This window comes from Panthera pardus, unplaced genomic scaffold (genome assembly GCF_024362965.1).
Source record: "Panthera pardus isolate Hobbes unplaced genomic scaffold, ASM2436296v1 HiC_scaffold_23, whole genome shotgun sequence".
NCBI classification, from domain to species: domain Eukaryota; kingdom Metazoa; phylum Chordata; class Mammalia; order Carnivora; family Felidae; genus Panthera; species Panthera pardus.
The window spans coordinates 355,184-374,544 of NW_026526799.1; the positions used below are offsets into that span (position 1 = coordinate 355,184).

General features: G+C 50.9%; 1 protein-coding gene across 4 annotated transcripts; it reads left to right on the forward strand.

The window, feature by feature from the left end:
- Positions 1–296: 296 nt before the first annotated feature.
- Positions 297–18,787, forward strand: SKIC8 (SKI8 subunit of superkiller complex). 4 transcript variants are annotated; one of them, XM_019460507.2, is made up of 11 exons: positions 299–376; positions 3,111–3,161; positions 3,881–3,908; positions 5,404–5,509; positions 5,894–6,066; positions 12,808–12,956; positions 13,143–13,236; positions 14,303–14,396; positions 15,686–15,778; positions 16,727–16,805; positions 18,512–18,787. In XM_019460507.2, the coding sequence occupies exons 2-11, from the start codon at positions 3,150–3,152 to the stop codon at positions 18,599–18,601; spliced, it is 918 nt and encodes a 305-aa protein (XP_019316052.1). In that variant the 5' UTR covers positions 299–376; positions 3,111–3,149; the 3' UTR covers positions 18,602–18,787. The 4 variants fall into 4 exon arrangements, with proteins under 4 accessions (XP_019316054.1, XP_019316052.1, XP_019316055.1 ...); XM_019460508.2 differs by lacking the exon at positions 299–376 and adding an exon at positions 446–615; XM_019460509.2 differs by lacking the exons at positions 5,404–5,509; positions 5,894–6,066 and having other exon boundaries at positions 297–376.
- The last annotated feature ends 574 nt before the right edge of the window (positions 18,788–19,361 follow it).

The window sequence follows — 19,361 nt, forward strand, 5'->3', positions numbered from 1 at the left end:
CGCCCCCAGACACACATCGCTTTCGCACCTTCCTCCATCCGGAGGGGGCACTTCTGTGGGACCGGCGACCCCCGCCTCTTCTCCATCGGAATGGGGGGGAGGGACTCCAGCCTCCACCTGGGTAGGGGGGCTCCCGCGGGAGTCCAACCCTGAGAAACGGAAGCCCACCGCCCCCACCCGCAGGTGGCAGAAACCTTCAGGGGCGGGGCCGGGAGCGTGAAGCCGCGTCGGTAGGCGGTGCCGCGTCGCGCGCCTGCGCCCTGGGGAGGGGGCGGGGCGACATGCTGCCACGCCCCCCTAAGCTCATCGGTGCGCGACGCCGTCGCTCCGAGCTCGCGTCACAAGTGCGGCGGGCAGCGCAGCCGGTGGGGCGGCGGTGAGTTGACGTGCTCGCCGGTTGGGGATGGCAGTGGCGGGGGCCGCGGGCCGGAGGAGCGAGGGGGGGGCCGGAGGCAGCCTCCGATCTGGTTTGCTCCGGGGTACTCCAGGCCGCGGGGCCCGAAGGTGGCTTCTGTGACTGTTTGCGTCCTGGCTGCCTCTCGGCGTGCGGGGCCCGAGAGGAGGGCCGTAGGTGGCCTCGTCTTGCATCCTGAGACTGTTCTGTGCAGCCTCGAGGTTAGGGCTGGTTTCTCGGGAGAAGTCTCTGTGACCGTAAACGGAAGTTTTCCGGGCCTTGGGCCACGCTGTCCTCTTGGGGAGCGGATAGGTGCGAGCACAGGCTGGGTCCCTGGGTTCTCGTCCCTTCGCGTGCCACCTAGCTTCGTGGGTTACGAACCTGCCTGTACAAGCTGCACAAATTGGCAGGCAGACTGTACAAACTGCACGTGCAGTGTGCTTTGGAAACAGCAACGAATTCCGCCTGGGAAATGGGGGGGAAGTTCCCTAAACAGAGGAGGTGGCAAAAGAGGTTCTGGGGGCCTCTCCGCTCTCAAATGACCTGTTAGGAGAGCATGGAGGAGGAGGTGATGTAGCTTGTGGCCCCCGTTTGCCCTCAGAACAATCTTCCGAGGCTTCCTTAAGCTCTGCAAGGTTACCAGGAAGGCGCATGTGGGACCACGAATACCTACTCACTGGGGTGCGAGGGTTCAGTGGGCCAGTCCCCGGGTGGAACCTGAAGCAGGGCCTGACTCATGGCCAGCCCTCAAATGTCACTCCTCCACAGAAGCTCCCCTTTGTCCTGGGGCAGGAGGGGGGCTCCTTGGAAGTTGGCGTCCTGCAGGTGTTCCTAATCCTTCTTGTTCCCCTGTTGCCAAGCATGAGATCCGGGTGGGAAGGGAGGAGGGCAGGCCTGGGCTTCATGGGGCAGCAGCCCTGGCTTGAGCTCCGTATCGTCATTCCTACCCTGGGCAGGACCCCGTTCTTGGGCCACGGATGAGTGAAGCACTACCAACCTGATTGAGATCTTCATAGACAAGGGTTATTTAGAAGTTGTTTGTTTTTCCTCTCATCCTTGGAAAACCTTCACGGTGGCCTTTTGGGATTTGCACATTTAAAGCGAGTAACCTGAATGCCTCAGTTGTGTGGTTTCTGCTGTCCCTGGGTAGAATTGAGGGGGGCCTGAAAGTGGATAAGAAAAGCCACATTTTTATGTCCTCTAATCTCTAACTGAAATTTAGCCTTTCCTCCAGTTATGAATGTAGGCAGCAAACCACAGTATTAACAGGGTGACTTTGTCACCAATAGAAATCACAGACGTTTCCATATCTTACGATATGTTCGTCACATATCCCCTGGACGTAAGTTCGTCACGACTTCAGAATTGTACTAGTTATTAGACTTGATGCTAAGTCATGCTCTGTGTTAATAGTCACGTATGGTATGCTATCAACAATTTAATATTTGTATTTTGATAACATTTTATTTCGGTTGATCCGTGCTTGTTATTCCAGATTCTGTACCTGCAAATTTGCCTACACACCGAAATTATTTGTGGCCCCAAAGTCAGTACTTGCGGTGCTTTCGTGGTCTGTCACAGACAAGTGCACGGTGGCAAAAAGTTTGGGTCGCCTGACACATTCTCAGCTACAGCTGACTGAGGCGACACTGCCTTCTTGTCTCAGCCCTCCTGTGTTAACAAGCGTTCTCGTTTCCAGGCTGTTTAGTGTCATGGCTTTTGCATTTTTATGCTTTTTGCCGGTGACATCACTGTTTAAAATGGCCCCTGAGCTCTGTGCTAAAGTGGCACGTTAGTGTTCTCAGCGCAAGAAGGCCGCGAGGTGCCTTACGGAGAAAACGCGTGCGTTGGATACGTTTCATTTGGGCTTGAGTGATGCTGCCGTCGGCAGTGAGTTGAAAACTGAGGAATTAGCAATACGTATCACGTAAGCGGCCTTTAACCAGAATCACACATAGCACGAGTTATGTGTTGGTCGGTTGACAAAAATGTTACAGGCGGCTTGCAGGGCCCTTGCCCATTTCTCCTGGGAGCAGTGGGGTCAGTCTTCGCTAATTGGGTGTCATGCACAACATGACAGCCTTGAATACCAAGAATTGACAGTGCTCGGTTTCCTTTCTAGTCCCGTGTATTTAAAAAGTCCCGAGAAGGGGTTTATAGGTTTTGCAGGGCTGCCGGAGGGGTCTGTGGCACACACACGTAATAACAAGGACAATTATAGCCTGAGAAATTCAATTTGTTCTTAAAGTAAGTTTGTGTTAGCTGAGCCAAGTCCTTGAAGACTCTGCTGCCTTTTGGGAGACGCGTGTCTGCAGCTGCTGACCTCATTCATGTGCTCGTGACCCCTTCAGAGGCTGTAACAGCTTTGTTCCCACATATTTGCTTGTTGAGTTTTGAATAAATAATATTTAAAAATAAAAGGGCCTGTGGTTTTGTCTCCCTGAAGAGCAACAAGGGAGGGAGGCTGGTCCCTGTCTATAGTCAGACTTGGGGAGAGGAACACCCGGCATGGGGTGGGTGTTACTGGGGTCCCTGGGCTCCAGGGGAGCTCACACCACCCGGCAGGGCTGGTGAAGGGGCCCCTGGGGCCAATCCATAGAAAAGGTCAGGGCAGCGCTGTGGCAGAGGGTTGCCTTTTTTTCTTGATAAGGGCAACCTCGTGTATCCCCCTCTGTCCTGATGACACCCCCTTACTGAAGCCCTGATGTTTCCGCAGAACTGTCTGGCCGTTAGCCCTTCATCCTTGGTCGAGGAGATGACCAACCAGGTAAGGCCTATGGTGGGGAGTAGAATCAGCTGGTCTCTGGCGGGTTGGGGCCCAGAATGTCGTCTGGGTGTGTGGTCAGGAAACTAGCCTCTGATTCCTGCTCTGCTCCTGAAGTGCGTGACCCAAAATGCACTAAGCCTGTACCTTAGTTTACGGACACGTTGAAAGAATTTGTACTCAGCGGGTGCCCGGCTGGCTCAGTGCGTAGAGCATGTGACTCTTGATCTCACGGTTGTGAGTTCAAGCTGCACGCTGGGCATAGAGTTTACTTAATAAAAAAATGAAAATTAAAAGAATTGGTACTTAAAAACCAGAAAGAAAAAAGTATTGGAAAGGGACAGCAGTCACAGGTTAAGCGGGCTGTGTGGTTTTATACAACTGCAGAAGTTAGGCTGGAAACTGGACCCAGAGCCTCCTGGTGACCAGAGCAGGGAATGCACGGAATTTATCAGTGTCCTAGGGGTGGGGGGAGGAGAGACCCCAGCTTCTGTAAGAGCTGATTTTTTCTGGTGTAGTCGACTGTGCAAGTCTTACATGAGCAGGAATCAGGGAGCCTGCAGGATGGTCAGGGTGGGGGCAGGGGACGTAGCTCACACGGGGAACCACATCTACCGGGGGGGGGATGGCCGGTGACTTGGGCGCCGGGGCGTTTTAGGGGAGGGAACGGGATACATCTGAAGTCTGACCGTTGGTCTAACGTGGCGTCTGTTCTTTTTCAGTACAGTATTCTCTTCAAACAGGAGCAAGGTAAGGGGCCTGCCTGTTCAGGCACACTCACCTGTGAGAACTGTGTCGTCCCCGAGTCTCTGGGCTGACCAGACGCGCAGTCCCCAGACGTGCTCTCTGCAGGAGAACTGGCAGAAGCAGCTGAAAACAAATACACTTAGAAACAAACTGCAGCAAAAGCCCCCAGACAACTAACTGAAAAGAAAAGACAAAGCAGGGGTCACATGATAGACTGAGGGAAACTTTCCCGCCTGAGGAAGGTGCAGCTCTGAGCCTCCCAGCTCCCAGGGTGAAACAGGAAACATTTGAGCCTCAGGACTCGCCTTGGGAGTCTTTACTGTGGTTCTTCCATTTCAGACAAGCGCGGGGACTTGCGCAGAGGCTTTGACCCTAATGAGAGTGGGGGAGGCTGGGGTGGGCTGGAGGCCAGAGTCCAGTCCGGGAGTGCAGCTTGCCAGGGATATTGGGCTCTGGGCACCTGTGAAGCACACCTGGACGGGTCAGGTGGCGCCTGGAGGAGTTTGCGGGAACGCCTAATAAAAGCCCTTCCGCTCTAAGTAGGGACGTTTCGGGAGCCTGAAGTGTAAGCCCAAAGCAGTCTTCCAAGTTAACTCGGGTGAATAACCAGCTAATGAGGCATGCCAGTCGGCTGCCTGGTGTGCAGCTCCTGCCGTCCGGGCAGCAGGCTGGCTTCGGGTGGGCGAGTCGTTGGAGCCACGGGGCCGTACGTGAGTCACAGCTGTTCGGCGCCCTTACGTTCACGTCTTGGGAAGGTGTTCCTTGACCACTGCTCCCGGGACGAATAAAGGCTCGGTCTGCAGACTTGACAGGCAGGCCCCCTGGCTATGCAGCTGGCGGACTTCACATTCAAGCTGCGCTTGAGTTGTTGGTAGTTTGGGTTGGAGTCCCAGTTTCACTCCTTGCCTTTTGACTTTGGGTGACTTACTTGGCTTCTCTCAGCCTCCGATTCCTTGTCTGTAAAATGAGCAGCTGCTTGATAGGGCTATTGTGATTGAGGTAATACTTATAAAAAGATTAATGTGGTAACTGACTCGTTAAGCATAATAGACATTTGATGGCAAGAGGCAACTCAGGTATGGAGGTATTTATTTCCGGACCTGTACTGTTTGCAGTTGAACTGCCTGTTGGTTTCTAAAGATCTCTAAGAGATAAGGCTTAATCAAGTGTAGGTCTTTGGTTGGGGGTGAAAGTTTCCCACCGGTTTCACTAGTTTTAACCGAGTGATAGCCGCTCCGGGCTGATGCACGCGGGCTGCGCCGGATCGTTCCAGTGCTCCCTCCCGCCAGGTGAACCTGTGATTAGGGGTAAGCGGCTTCTTCAGAACCTCGGCTGCTCATGTGTGCCTTCGCGGTTCTGATGGGAGCTGGTGGGAGGGCACTTTGCCTGTGGGGGCAGGTGGATGGACCTCAGAATCGTTGGAGCGGTATTTCCGCTTCAGTTCAGAACACTTTAGAAGTTGCATGAAGCCTTTGAAACGAACTGCTTTCCATTCTAGCCCATGATGATGCCATTTGGTCAGTCGCCTGGGGGACAAACAAGAAAGAAAACTCTGAGACAGTGGTCACGGGATCCCTGGATGACCTGGTGAAGGTCTGGAAATGGTGAGCGCTCTTTCCCCTGACAGCCTTGGAAAGTGAGGTTTAGGGTTTTGCTTCTGGACTCCCCCAAGTTGCAATCAGGAGAGTATTAACTGTTTTCTGAGCTACAAAGCGGTAGCATATACCGGTGGTATAAAAAGGCAGCTGATTTTTTCCTCACTTGTTTTCCTCTTCTTCAACGTTAAGGCCCTATAGTTTAAAAAAAAAAAAAAAAAAAAGTCCCACAGTTAAAACTTGGCCGCATTTGGTGTCCGTGGCTCTTCAGGTCCCCTCTGATTCTGCCTGTCACAGACCGCTGGTAGCGCACAGTCACGGGGGCCAGAATTTCCGATGGCAGGTACAGCGTGTTGTGTGTGAAGAAACCCATTTCTCTGTCCCCCGCTGAAGGCGTGATGAGAGGCTGGACCTACAGTGGAGTCTGGAGGGCCATCAACTGGGTGTGGTGTCCGTGGACATCAGCCACACGCTGCCCATTGCTGCATCCAGTTCTCTCGATGCTCACATTCGTCTCTGGGACTTGGAAAACGGCAAACAGATAAAGTCCATAGATGCAGGACCTGGTAAGAGTTGTGCTTTTAGGGAAGATAATAGACATTCACACTTCCTTCTCAAAACCTCTGGGGATAGGTACGTTTTACAGTTCAGGATTTTTTAATTTGTCTTTTTTTTCTTAAGTTTACTTATTTATTTTGAGAGAGGGGGTGTGGGAGGAGCAGAGAGAGAGAGAGAGAGAGAGAGAGGATCACAAGCAGGGTCTGAGCTGTCAGCATAGACCCTGACGCAGGGCTTGAACTTACCGTGAGATCGTGACCTGAGCCGAAATCAAGAATTAACCGACTGAGCCACCCAGGTTCAGAATTTTTTGGCTTGGAGAGGATAATGCGGGTGTGTGGGCTGTGGGTTATGTGATACCTTTTGTGGAGTTGGAGGGAGCATTGATATCTTAGCAACGAAACATGAGTGTGTGTGTCTGCGCAGGTGAGATTTCACTGCCAAATAAATTTTGGTATTAACCCTGTTTCAAAAACAGTTGTTCAGAAGCTTTAGATTTGGGGGTGTGGACCTGTATCCGGACGGTCCAGGGGTTCTGTTTGCCGTGCTCTAATTTGACATGTGCCCTGCCTGATAGCAGTCTCTCGTCCACAGTAGTGTGTCCTCTCAGGTCTGTATCATGGCAGTCTCTCCTATGATCTGTATCTGAGGGACAGGAAACTTCTGGAATAACATTCATTTTATCTAAAGCATCGTAGGACAGCATAGTCTTGTCCATCAGCCTTGATTAATGATTTCGGTGGGCCGGGTCATGTGGCACAAGCAGCGCGACATCTCAGGATCCCTTGTCCCCTCAACTTATAAATGTCTGTATGGCATTCGTGACCAGGGGCTGTTCGCCAGAATGGGTGATGGCCGCTAGAGAGCACAGGGAGCCACCTGCCTTGATCCCAGAGAAGCCGCTTAGCCGTTTCCCTGGCACACCTCCCTTGGTTGGAGCCCCGGGGAGGTTTGCCCCCTACTGGCTGTGCTCAGTAACCACGACCGGCTTTATATTGGAAAGAATAGTAGTCCCAGGGTTTGTAAGGAGGCTAGCTTGTCTGGAAACTGCGTGTATTTTCCCTCAGAAGCAAGGCTCCCCGGTCTGTGAGGCTCACCCCTGGAGCTTTTTAAAGGATATGCGTGCCCAGACCCTAGTTTGTTTCCACTGAAGCACAGTTATCAGGGTGTGTGGGCTGGATATGCATTTGGAAAAGGCTACGTATGGGGGACACTGTGATCGCCCCAGGTGGTTGTCTTGCCCCTGTCCTTATCTGCCGACGTCACTCACGGAGGACTTGGGGTCCCAGACTGGCCCCCAAATCTACAAAGACTGTTACAGAGCCAGGGAGAGGAGAAAGAGGCAGATCTCTTGCTGCCTTTTCACCTTGGGCACCCAGGCCTTCCCCAGACCTAGGACGCTGAGGTCACCGCATGGCTGTCGTGGTCACGGGCACGCTGCAGTTGAAGAAACGAGTGCTGGATTGGTTCCAGGGAAGAGGGTGGGTCTGCACGCAGCCGGCCTTCCCTGACCAGCAGTGCCGTCGACAGCCGGGCGCCTCGTCCGTGTGTGAGGCACGTGCCCGTTGGAAGGTTACTGTTAGGAAAGAAACAGGGTGCAGAGACTCGTCAAGGGGCTGGATTTCTCTTGGTTCAGGAGTCTGCACAGAACCGGACCCGGCCACCAAATGGCAGTTCCTTGGGTGACAGAGGAGCAGCTGAGTCGTCCGGACAATGAATAGGGGGACGTGGCCCCGAAGCTGTACCTGTCTGGGAAATATGCCTGGGGGATGTGGACTGACCACCACGGAAAAGGAAAGAAAGAAAATCACTGATCCTGAGGAAGGAAGTGAGGCTGAAGACACAGACGCTGCCCCCAGCACACTGGCGCTTGGGAAGACGAGTGGGAGCAGCCAGGGCCTCGCCCCCCCACGGCAGGACAGCCCGGACGGCAGGGGGCTGCCCTCCCATTGGGGAGGTGGGGCTTACGAGAGTAAATGTCTGTTATGCAGATATAAATCTTAGGGTGCAGGAATAAGGAATAAGAATTCCTTCAGTTGTGAGCATAAGGATATTTCGTACTAAAAATTCCATATTGTAAACCAGTTAATAGGGAATTGTAAAAATAATTCAGAAATGTTATTCTATTAAACTGCAAGGAATAAAAATCAGATTCTCTAAAAACTGTTATTCCAGTAAACAGCTAATTATAATAGGAACAAGAAAGCATAATCTTCTTATAGAGTAAATGCTAGTCATTTACAGATTAAAAAGTAGCTGTTGATTACAAAAGCTTTTTCAGATCTTGATTGAGCATTCTTTTTTTAAAAATTTTTTAATGTTTATTTTTGAGTGAGAAAGAGAGAGAGCGTGAGTGGGTGGGTGGGGCAGAGAGAGAGGGAGACACAGAATCTGAAGCAGGTTCCAGGCTCTGAGCTGTCAGCACACAGCCTGACACGGGGCCGAAGCCACAGACCGTGAGACCGTGACCTGAGCCGAAGTCGGACTCTTAACTGACTGAGCCACCCAGGTGCCCTGAAGTTAATTTCCTTTTTAAAACATTTCGTAAGAAAACCGATAGAGCTAAATTATTGATCACTCCTTTGAGTGTGTTAAAATTTGCAAGGGATTTTTGTCTTAAAACCCCTTGGAAGACACTGTTGACCCATCTGTGCTGGGACCCCTGTCTGCCAGGAGTCCAGCTCAGCAGCCTGTCCTCCGTCCCGTGGGCTGGGAAGGGCCTGCCCTCTCGAGCCCAGCCCAGGCGTGAGGAGAGCGACTTGGGAGGGAGTCTGTCTGTGCTTTTAACAAGCTGTGTCCTGTCAGGGGAGGGTGGCCAGACTTCGGGCACGTTCCTATACAAGAGTGCACGTGGGCCAGGGGACAGACAGGAGCCGGGCAACTAGATGACTCCCTGGCCTCCAGGCCCGGACCCCGAGGCCCCTGGAGCTCTGTGGGATGGCCTCGGAAGAGGTTCCCAGAGAGCCTAGAAAGGAAATGCTGAAATGCCACCAATGGTGTGTCCCCAGAGAGAGATGTGAAGCAAGTTGTTCACCCCGACTGCGCGTGAGTCTGCAGACCCTTGGGTCCGGCGGGAGGAGCACCGTGACGCGTCACATTTGAACGGAGCTCTTGAGATTAACTCCGTTGTATGGTGTGACTGAAAAAACAGGCGATCTTTAAAAAACGCAGTGTATCTTTCCAGTCCTTATTCCTTGTTAATTTTGGCAAACGCTTTGTCCTATCATGGCACAACAGAAGAGTGTTTATGGCAGTACGTGTTCCTTTATTCGCAGCTTTCTTGAGGCAAGCTTTCACTGCTGTGATTGCAGCATCAGGGTAACCCACGGTGAGTGTGCGGTTCACCGAGTTTTTGTAAATCTCTGGGGCCGTGCAGCCGGCTCTGCAGTTCAGTTTTAAAACACTCGCGCGCCTCAGAACGTCCCCTCAGGTCCACGTGCAGTCCGCGTGTGCCTCAGCCTCAGGCAGCCTCAGACCCACTGTGTCTGCAGTTTTGCCTTTGGAGAACTTCCATGTAGGTGGCGGGGGGGAGGGTGTTGTCTTCTACACCGTCTTTCTGCGGCGTAAGGTTTTCAGGGCTCATTCGTGGTGTAGCGTGTGCCGGCAGCTCCTTTTGGTTTCTGGACAGTGTTCCCTTACCACGTTGCAGAATATTTTGTCCTCCCACCCAGCACTTGATGGACATTTGGATTCTCTCCAGGTTTTTACCGTTATGGGCGGTGCTGTGAACACCACTGCCCAAGTCTGTGTGGACACGTGTTTTCATTTCTCTCGGGTGGATATCCAGGACTGCAACTGCCAGATGTTGTGGTACTTGTTTGCATTTAAGAAATTGTCAAACTGGGGGCACCTTAGTGGCTCAGTCGGTTAAGCGGCCGACTTCAGTTCAGGTCGTAATCTCACGGCTCGTGAGTTCGAGCCCCGCGTCGGGCTCTGTGCTGACAGCTCAGAGCCTGGAGCCTGCTTCAAATTCTGTGTCTCCGTCTCTCTCTGCCCCTTCCCTGCTTGTGCTCTCTCGCTCTCAAAAATAACCATTTTTAAAAAATAAAAATAATTGTCAGACTGTTAAGAGAACAATCCCATTTACAACTGCACTAAAAACAATAAGATACCTGTGAGTAAACCCACCCGAAAAGGTGAAAGGCCTGTACTTTGAAAACTATAAAACACTGATGAAAGAAATTGAAGAGGAAGCAAAGAAATGGGTTTCATTCCATGCTCATTGACTGAGAGAACAAACATTGTTAAGATGTCTATGCTACCCAAAGCAGTCTACACATTTAATGCACTCTCTATCAAAATACCACCAGCATTCTTCACAGAGCTAGAACAAACAATCCTAAAATGTGTGTGGTACCACAGAAGACCCCAAATAGCCAAAGTAATCTTGAAAAAGCAAAACAAAGCTGGAGGCATCACGATTCCAGATTTCAAGCTATACTACAAAGCTGTAATCACCAAGACAGTATGATTCTGGCATAAAAATAGGCACATAGATCAGTAGAACACAATAGAAAACCCAGAAATGGACACAACTGTATGGTCAACTAATCTTCAACAAAGCAGGAGAGAATGTCCAATGGGAAACAATCTCTTCCACAAACGGTGTTGGGAAAATTGGGCCACTCTCTTACGCCGTACACAAGAATAAATTGAAAATGGACTAAAGACCTAAATGTGAGGCCTGAAACCATAGTAATCCTAGAGGAGAATACAGGCAGTAACGTCTTTGCCATTGGCTGCAGCAGCTTCCTTCTAGATACGTCTCCTGAGGCAAGGGGAACAAAAGCAAAAATAGACTACTGGGACTTTCTCAAGATAAAGCTTCTGCACAGTGAAGGAAACAACAAAACTAAAAGGCAGCCACCGGAATGGGAGAACAAATTTGCAAATGACATATCAGATAAAGGGTTAGTATCCAAAATATATAAAGAACTTATACAAGCCAACACTCCCCAAAAATAATCCAGTTTAAAAATGAGCAGAAGAGGGGCGCCTGGGTGGCGCAGTCGGTTAAGCGTCCGACTTCAGCTCAGGTCACGATCTCGCGGTCTGTGAGTTCGAGCCCCGCGTCAGGCTCTGGGCTGATGGCTCGGAGCCTGGAGCCTGTTTCCGATTCTGTGTCTCCCTCTCTCTCTGCCCCTCCCCCGTTCATGCTCTGTCTCTCTCTGTCCCAAAAATAAATAAAAAAACGTTGAAAAAAAAAATTAAAAAAAAAAAAAATAAATAAAAATAAAAATGAGCAGAAGACATGGGGGCGCCTGGGTGGCTCAGTCGGTTGAGCATCCAACTTCAGCTCAGGTCATGATCTCACGGCTTGTGAGTTCGTTCGAGCCCCGTGTCAGGCTCTGTACTGACAGCTCAGAGCCTGGAGCCTGTCTTCAGATTCTGTGTCTTTCTCTCTTGTCTCTGCCCCTCCCTCGCTCACACTGTGTCTCTCTCTGTCTCTCAGAAATAAATAAAGGTTTTTAAAAAATTTAAAAATAAAAATGAGCAGAAGACATGAACAGACACTTTTCCAAAGAAGACATCCGGATGCCAACAGACACATGAAAGATCCTCAGTGTCACTCGTCATCGGGCAAACGCAAACCAGAACCACGATAGATACTACCGCACACCTGTCAGAACGGCTAAAATCAACATAAGTAACGAGTGTTGGCGAGGATACGGAGAAAGGGGAACCTCTTGCATTGGTGGGGATGCTGGTGCAGCCACTGTGGAGGAGAGTGTGGCGGTTCCTCAGAAAGTTAAAAATAGAACTATCCTGTGATCCAGCAATTGCACTACTAAGTGTTTACCTGAAGGATACAAAGCACTGACTCAAAGGCATAGATGTACCCATATGTTTACAGCAGTATTATGTACAAGAGCCAAGATCTGGAAGCAGCTCCAGTGTCCACTGACTGGTGGATAGATACAGATGATGTGATACGTATACAGTGGAATATTAGTCATAAGAATGAGATCTTGCCATTTGCAATGACATGGATGGACCTAGGAAGAGTATCATGTTCAGTGAAATGAGTCAGAGGAGGATAAATACCATGTGATCTCACTTGTATGTGGAATTTAAGAAACAAATGAGCAGATGGGGGGGGGGGTGGGGAACAGACAAGCCAAGAAACAGACTCTTAACTATAGAGAACACACTGCTGGTCACCAGAGGGGAGGGAGGTGGAGGGTGGGTTAAATAGGTGATGGGATGAAGGGGTGCGCTTATGATGAGCCCCCAGTGATTAAAATTAAAAACAAAAACTTGAAATGTTTTTCAGAGTGGTCACACCAGTGTATCAGGATTTGGGTTTCTCGATATCCTTGTTGACACTTGTCCGTCCTGTTTTTATTAAAATTTAAGTAGATCTGTACTAAGTTGGTAAAGAATTAACACCTTTACACATAGGTTTTTGAATCAGGACATGATTTCTAATCTTTTAAAAATGTATCTTTTGGTAAAACTTTAAAAGTTTTTAAAATTGGGGCGCCTGGGTGGCTCAGTCGCTTGAGCGTCCGACTTCGGCTCAGGTCATGATCTCACGGTCCGTGAGTTCGAGCCCCACGTCGGGCTCTGTGCTGACAGCTCAGAGCCTGGAGCCCGTTTCAGATTCTGTGTGTCCCCCTCTCTCTGCCCCTCCCCTGCTCATGCTCTGTCTCTCTCTGTCTCAGAAATAAAAACATTTAAAAAAAAGTTTTTAAAATTAAGGTCACATCTTTTCTCATTGTGTTTTTTTTTTCTTTCTTTCTGTTCAGTGGATGCCTGGACTTTGGCCTTTTCCCCTGATTCCCAGTATCTGGCCACAGGAACTCATGTGGGAAAAGTGAACATTTTTGGTGTGGAAAGTGGGAAAAAGGAATATTCTTTGGACACCAGAGGAAAGTTCATTCTTAGTATTGCATATGTAAGGAAACCTTGCTCTCTTCTCGGTCTCCCACTGTTTGCAGTCTGTGCCTCCGGCCTGTGGCCGTGCTGGGGGCAGGCAGCTGTCTGGCGGGCGTGGGGTGTGGCGAGCAGGGGATTTGCCGACGTTTGCTGGCCATGGCCTAACAACACGGAGTCTCAGGTGCTCTCCGCGTGTTCTCCACAGAGTCCTGATGGGAAGTACCTGGCCAGTGGAGCCATAGACGGAATCATCAATATTTTCGATATTGCAACTGGAAAACTCCTGCACACGCTGGAAGGTATGGCTCATTTTCTTTTGTGCAAACGGGGTTATCCGACCACAGAGGAAGAATTGTTCTTTTATTAAAATGCTACTAAATGACAAACGAGCTTTATACTATCTCAGTTGGAAGTCCGAGGCGCCTCCAAGTCTTAGTGTGCGGTCGGAGTTGTACCCCTGTTGAGCGCTTGTTTTGGTGAACAGGCTTACTCACTTTTTGTGTTAGTATATCTCAGCTGTATGAGAATTTCGTTTCTGTCTTGTTTGGTTCTACAGAAAGTCGTGATTAAAAACCAGTTTTGTCAAGAATCTGACGGTGGGTGAAAGCGCCCTGCCTGCCCTCTGCTCTGCTGGCCTCAGGGTGTGGGTGCGAGCCCTGTCAAGCATGGTGGATGGGACAGAGGCTTCTAGCCTGTGCTGTTTTACATCTTTATTTATTTTGAGAGAGAGAGAATCCAAAACCGGTTCCATGCTGTCGGCACAGAGCCGACACGTGTGAAATCGTGACCTGAGCTGAAACCAGGAGTCGGATGCTGAACGCGCCTCTGCCCTGTGCTCTTTTGTACTAGTTTGAATTCTGAATTCTCTCCTATGCCTCCTCACCCACGCACTACTTACCTGCCAGAAGAAATTTAAAGTCACAGAGCCCCAAAAGAGGCAGGATGGCTGAGAAAAGGCAAGAAGGACCCCATCCTGGCAGGCACATGCATACGTTACCTCCTCAGTTTATTGTTTACAACACAGGATTTGGTAGGGAAACCGCGTCCTGTTTGTTCATACAGATCAGAAGCAATGTGTGTTTCCTTATTTGTCCATATTTGTAGTAGAGGAGTTTTTCCCAAGCCATGTGTGCTGAGGTCCAGCTGGTGAGGAAGGGAACTGAGGAGAGGTGGCTCCAGGAGGATGGGGCCTGGATTGCATGGATGTTTCCAGAACATTAGGAGGAGGGGTGCGTCCAGTCATTCCCCTCCCTCTCTGACGAAAAGCACCTGGGCAGTGCGGCTCAGATACTTGTGGTCGTTAAAAGGGACGCTGTCAGTGGGGAGCCCGTGGGGGGAGACTAATGGGGCCTTTGTGAATTTCAGGCCATGCTATGCCCATCCGCTCCTTGACCTTCTCCCCGGATTCTCAGCTGCTCGTCACTGCCTCAGATGACGGCTACATCAAGATCTATGATGTGTAAGTTGCCACGGAGACTCGGGCTTCTCGCCCAGTACCGGTGTCCGTCTTGTCTCCCACTGCTTGGAGGAGTCCTGTCGAGTATGCAGCCCTTCTCCCGGGTCCCTTGGGGGCTTGTGTGCAGAGCCTCAGGCCTTCCTCCCCCATCACACCCCGGTCCTTGAACTGGGAATGTCCGGGAGGGAGATGTGCACCATCTGCCTGCCAGGGTGGGGTCTTTCTTGCCTTTTCTCAGCTGTCCTGCCTCTTGTGGGGCTCTCTGACTTTAAATTTCTTCTGGCAGGTGAGTAATGTGCGGGTGAGGAGGCATAAGAGAGAGTGATCGCTCTCTTCAGGTCGTGGCCGTCTGTCACCGTCAGCTTGTGCAAGGCCCCTTTCTCCTGGGCTTTTCCCCATCCTGTTCCCCCCACAAGTCTCCCCTGAGAGGTGTTTGTGTGCTTGACACTTTGACTCAGTACTGAGACCTGTGTGCTTCTGGTTCACGGCTTCCGAATGTGGTGTCCTGATCCCCTGGGGCCACACGTCACACTTCTCCGTGCCCTAGCGATGAATGGGTGCTAAGATTGCTGCCATCTGTCTGTTCCACAACCCTGACCGTCTGTGTGCGAGCCCACACCTGGGCCTGTGAGGGTTTTTCGGGAGCTGCTGGGCAGTAGGAGTACTTCTAGCAGCTTTTGGAAGACAAAAAATGGTCAGCAAGGCTGATCTTGGGGCTGTGGCTTCTGACGAGCTGACTGGGGGTGTTAGGACGCGGGGCGTGCCTCTGTCCAGTGTGCTGGCTTGTTAGACTCGGGGGGCACCTCTATCCAGTGTGCTGGCTTGTTAGATTCAGGGGGCGCCTCTATCCAGTGTGCTGGCTTGTTAGGACTCGGGGCTGGTGCTTTCAGTGTGGCGTCTGCTTGGGATTCTCTCTCTCTCTTTCTCTCTGCTCCTCCTCTGCTTGCCCATGGGCTTTTCTGTCAAAAACAAACTTTACAAGAGAATGGCGTATGCAGGCCACGTCTGTTGTGGAGTGGATGTGGACACCTCCCTTGGATATGGTGGAAACGGTGCGGTCGGGGTCAGAGCCTGCTGCTGTCCGAGGTGGCCTGCCTGCCCCTGGCGGCCCTCAGGTCCTGTCTCCGGAGTCATCTTGCTGAGCTGCTAGAATGTGGTTCCTTTATTTTGAGCTTTTAAGCTCTCAGCTTCAATAGTACTCTTTGCTGTCGGGGGAAATTCACACATTTTGTGCTAATGCCGCCATACAGACTTGTTCCCTCTCCATTTTGATTGAAACTTCCCCATTTCAGACAACACGCCAACTTGGCTGGAACACTGAGTGGCCACGCGTCGTGGGTGCTGAATGTCGCCTTTTGTCCTGACGACACTCACTTTGTTTCCAGGTACTTTCGATTCTTGGCACTTCCTTAAATGCTGGGAAGATGTAGATGGTCTTTTAGGAATCACCTTAAAATTTGAAGATGGTCTGACCCTTTTTTGTAGACGGGTTTCCTCACTGGTTTTGGGTTTTGTTTGAAGCTGTGAAGGCAGTTGTCCTTGGCGGGATCGAAGGTGGACTGTTTTCAGTCTAGGCTTCCGCACGTAGTTACTTTAGGAGTGGATGCCTGTATTCCGATCGTAACTTAAAATACGTAGGTCTGTTTGCAGAATGTTGTGCTTTGAGAGCCCAGTGTTATTCCAGCCCGGGACGGCCAGGACAGGTGAAAGATTTGAGACAGACAGTTTAATAACAGTGCTCAGAGGCTACGGAAGCCTCTTCCTGCAGGAGCGAGCCTCCATTTGGAGGCTGTGACAGGCCACTTCAATCCGGAAACAGACACAGGTGTCTGAGACTCCTGCTGAGGGCACTTGCACGAGGGCGGGGCAGACGAGAACTTCAGGGAAATGGCTGCTCCGTGCGTGGGGGAAGCCACGGAGATGCTGGCACCGGGACCCCCACCCCCCACCCCCGGGGCCCAGGCTGGCCACTGAGTACAGGTAGGCAGAGTGTAGGTGACAGGAGGGTGGGATTTCCGGTCACATTGCTTCGACTTTAAAACCGGGATGAAGGGGCGCCTGGGTGGCTCAGTCGGTTGAGCGTCTGACTTCGGCTCAGGTCATGATCTCACAGCTCGTGAGTTCGTGCCCCGCGTCGGGCTCTGTGCTGACTGCTCAGAGCCTGGAGCCTGTTTCGGATTCTGTGTCTCCCTCTCTCTCTGACCCTCCCCTGTTCATGCTCTGTCTCTCTCTGTCTCAAAAATAAATAAACGTTAAAAAAAAAAAATTAAAAAAAAAAAAAAAAAACCGGGATGAAAACTGTTCTGATACTAATGTTCCCTTTTTTAAAACAGTTCATCTGACAAAAGTGTGAAAGTTTGGGACGTTGGAACGAGGACTTGCGTTCACACCTTCTTTGATCACCAGGATCAGGTATGGCCCAGTTCCTTCGTGTCCGCTGGCGTTGCCTGAGCACTGCACCTGCCCCCACCTTTCCCCGACCTGCTGCCGGGGCCTTGGGGCTCCCTGCTCAGTGTCTAGCCAGCCAGCATCCTGTGTCCTGTCTAGGCTGCGGGTGCTGCCGATGTGCTGGCAGCCTAGCGAGCCGAGAGGCGTGAGAACGTGGCGGTAGCCACACAGCCGTCCGGGGGCCCGCCGGGAGCGCTGTTCCAGGTGTGGCCTGCCGTGCAGCTCGGGAAGGGCCTTCCCCACAAGTCGGCACTTGTCGTTTTTGGAGCTGCCCACAGAAGTGATGAAGCGATGTGATCTTTTTCTTTTCTTGTTCTTTCCTCCTTTTTTTTTTTTTTTTTTTTTTTTTTTTTTTTTTTTAAACATACTCAAAGCCACGATTTCTTATGGGTTGTTTGGCTTTATCGATATAACTTTTGCATCAGTGTTTAAATGAGGAAAAGGGGGCTTTCTTTTCCTGGGGGCCTTGTTGTCTCTGCCAGTGTGGAGGTGAGTGGAGGCTCCGGTGGAAGGCAGAGGCCCACTCAGTAGGTCTGGCGTGGGGCCTGGGGCTCTGCATTCTACCCGGCTCCCCATGAGGCCAGTGCTGCCGGCCCCAGCCATTTAGACTAGCAAGTCTTGGGAAACTGGTTAGTGTAAAAAATAAAATGCCCAAGGCAGTAAAAAAGTTGACTTTCAATACATAGTAGTTTTTATGATGATGCTTTTTTTAAATTTTATATTTGTTTAAATAATCTGTATATAGGCCCAACATTGAGGCTTGAACTCACAACCCCAATATCAAGAGTTACAGGCTCCACCAGCTGAGCCAGCCAGGCGCCCCGTGTCCCCTTTGGAATGCAGCTTAAAGTTAACATAATTGTTCATGCTTTTTTCCGTTTGATCTTAAATCAGTGCTAACAGAGTTGAGGGAATTCAGTCTTGATACTTCACTTCTGGATTTAAACATTCTGCCGTGGGAGTAAACCCCCCTGGCTGGCCGCGTTTCCCCGTGCGAGAGGCTGAGTGGGGTGGTCTCGGAGGTGGTGTTTGGGTGGCAGTGAGGCCATCAGCCCACCCGGTGGCAACGCTGAGATCGCGGCTGGACCCCCCCGCCCCACTTGGGGTCAGAGGGACAGGCTGACCTGAGGGAACTCCAGCCGCGTGTTTTGTCGGGAAGGCAGTGTGACTGTGCACTTGAACACGCAGCGAGTAAAATCAGTGCCCCGTGACATCTAGTTTTCCAGCTTGAGGCCTCTAGTCACAGGGGAGAATCGTTGGCTGGGGGGCAGGGGGCACAGCGTTAGGTGAGGTGCCCCTGAGGTCATGCCCTGGGGATGGTCCTGGGGCCTTTTTCTTTCAAACGCAAGCCCATGCCCGTCCCCTGTGGGTTCCGTCTTCACGACATTAGGTCCTTCCTCGGGTTCTGAATCTTGAAAGGTTTGTAGGTACACAGATTTGTGTTTAGAAATGAGATATGACGAGTATGGGAGGTGAGGGAATGATGATGACAGGAGCAATGCCAGATAATCCCGTTAAAGAAAACGCCCCATTCTTGCTGGTTCAGAAAACACGGAACACCGTCCTTTGGGTGTTTTTCTAGATTTGGTACGATGAGAATAGAGGAGGATGTTTGTTCATAAAGAATAAAGACATGACAACTTTGTTTTTTCTTTTTATTGGATTTACAGGTCTGGGGAGTAAAATACAATGGAAATGGCTCAAAAATTGTGTCTGTCGGTGACGACCAGGAAATTCACATCTATGATTGCCCAGTGTGAACACCAGTCTCCCAGACTAATGCTGCAAAGAGAATGTATACATTGATCGTGACATTCCTTACCTTCCTAGCTTAACAAAATAGAGCATTTATTGTAGCAGAAACTTAAATTTTGTAGATACAATATAAATCTTTTCATGTTTTATTGGAAATGCTGTTCATACTTTAACAGTGTTCGTGACCCAGACACCGGTGTTCTTGAACATACTTCTTCTGTGCACCCTGCGGCCGGCAGGAGAGCGGGGGGAGGTCGGCATCGCGCGAAAGCAGGTAACTGCCCCAGAGATGAAGGGACCCAGGCACTTAATGAACTTGCAGTTTAGAGGCACAGGCTCCCTCCTCCAGGGTGCCGAGTCACACAGAAGCGGTTTGATAAAACTGATGGGTTTCAGAACGGGGTCCTGAAGGGTTAGGATATTTGGCCGGGTGAGAATGTTCAGAGTCCTACCTTCCTGGGCATCTACTTGGTGTTTTGAAAACGTCCGCTGCTGCACTGTGCACTGTATTAACTTTAGAGAGGCTGCCTTGACAGCATCTGTGGGCTCCAGCTCTGCCTCGGTTTCCCCGGAGGACCAGCACTAAGGTTCTCTCGGCAGCCACTTGAACTTGGTTGGCATGGAAATGGCTAGCACTCTGAAGCTTGCTGCTGTTTATTAAGAACCTCGTGTGCCTAAGTCCGGTCGTGGCTTTTTCCCAAACCCCCATCACCTCCCTCTCCTGCCTCTCGACGTTGGTCGCCCTCCTGTAACCACAGAGCCCTT

What these genes read in the sequence shown, in the direction of transcription:
- SKIC8 (XM_019460507.2), top strand. An exon ending in CTGGTGAAGGTCTGGAAATG is followed by an intron (nt 5,510 to 5,893) that starts GTGAGCGCTCTT and finishes CCCCCGCTGAAG; the next exon opens with GCGTGATGAGAGGCTGGACC. An exon ending in ACTCCTGCACACGCTGGAAG is followed by an intron (nt 13,237 to 14,302) that starts GTATGGCTCATT and finishes TGTGAATTTCAG; the next exon opens with GCCATGCTATGCCCATCCGC.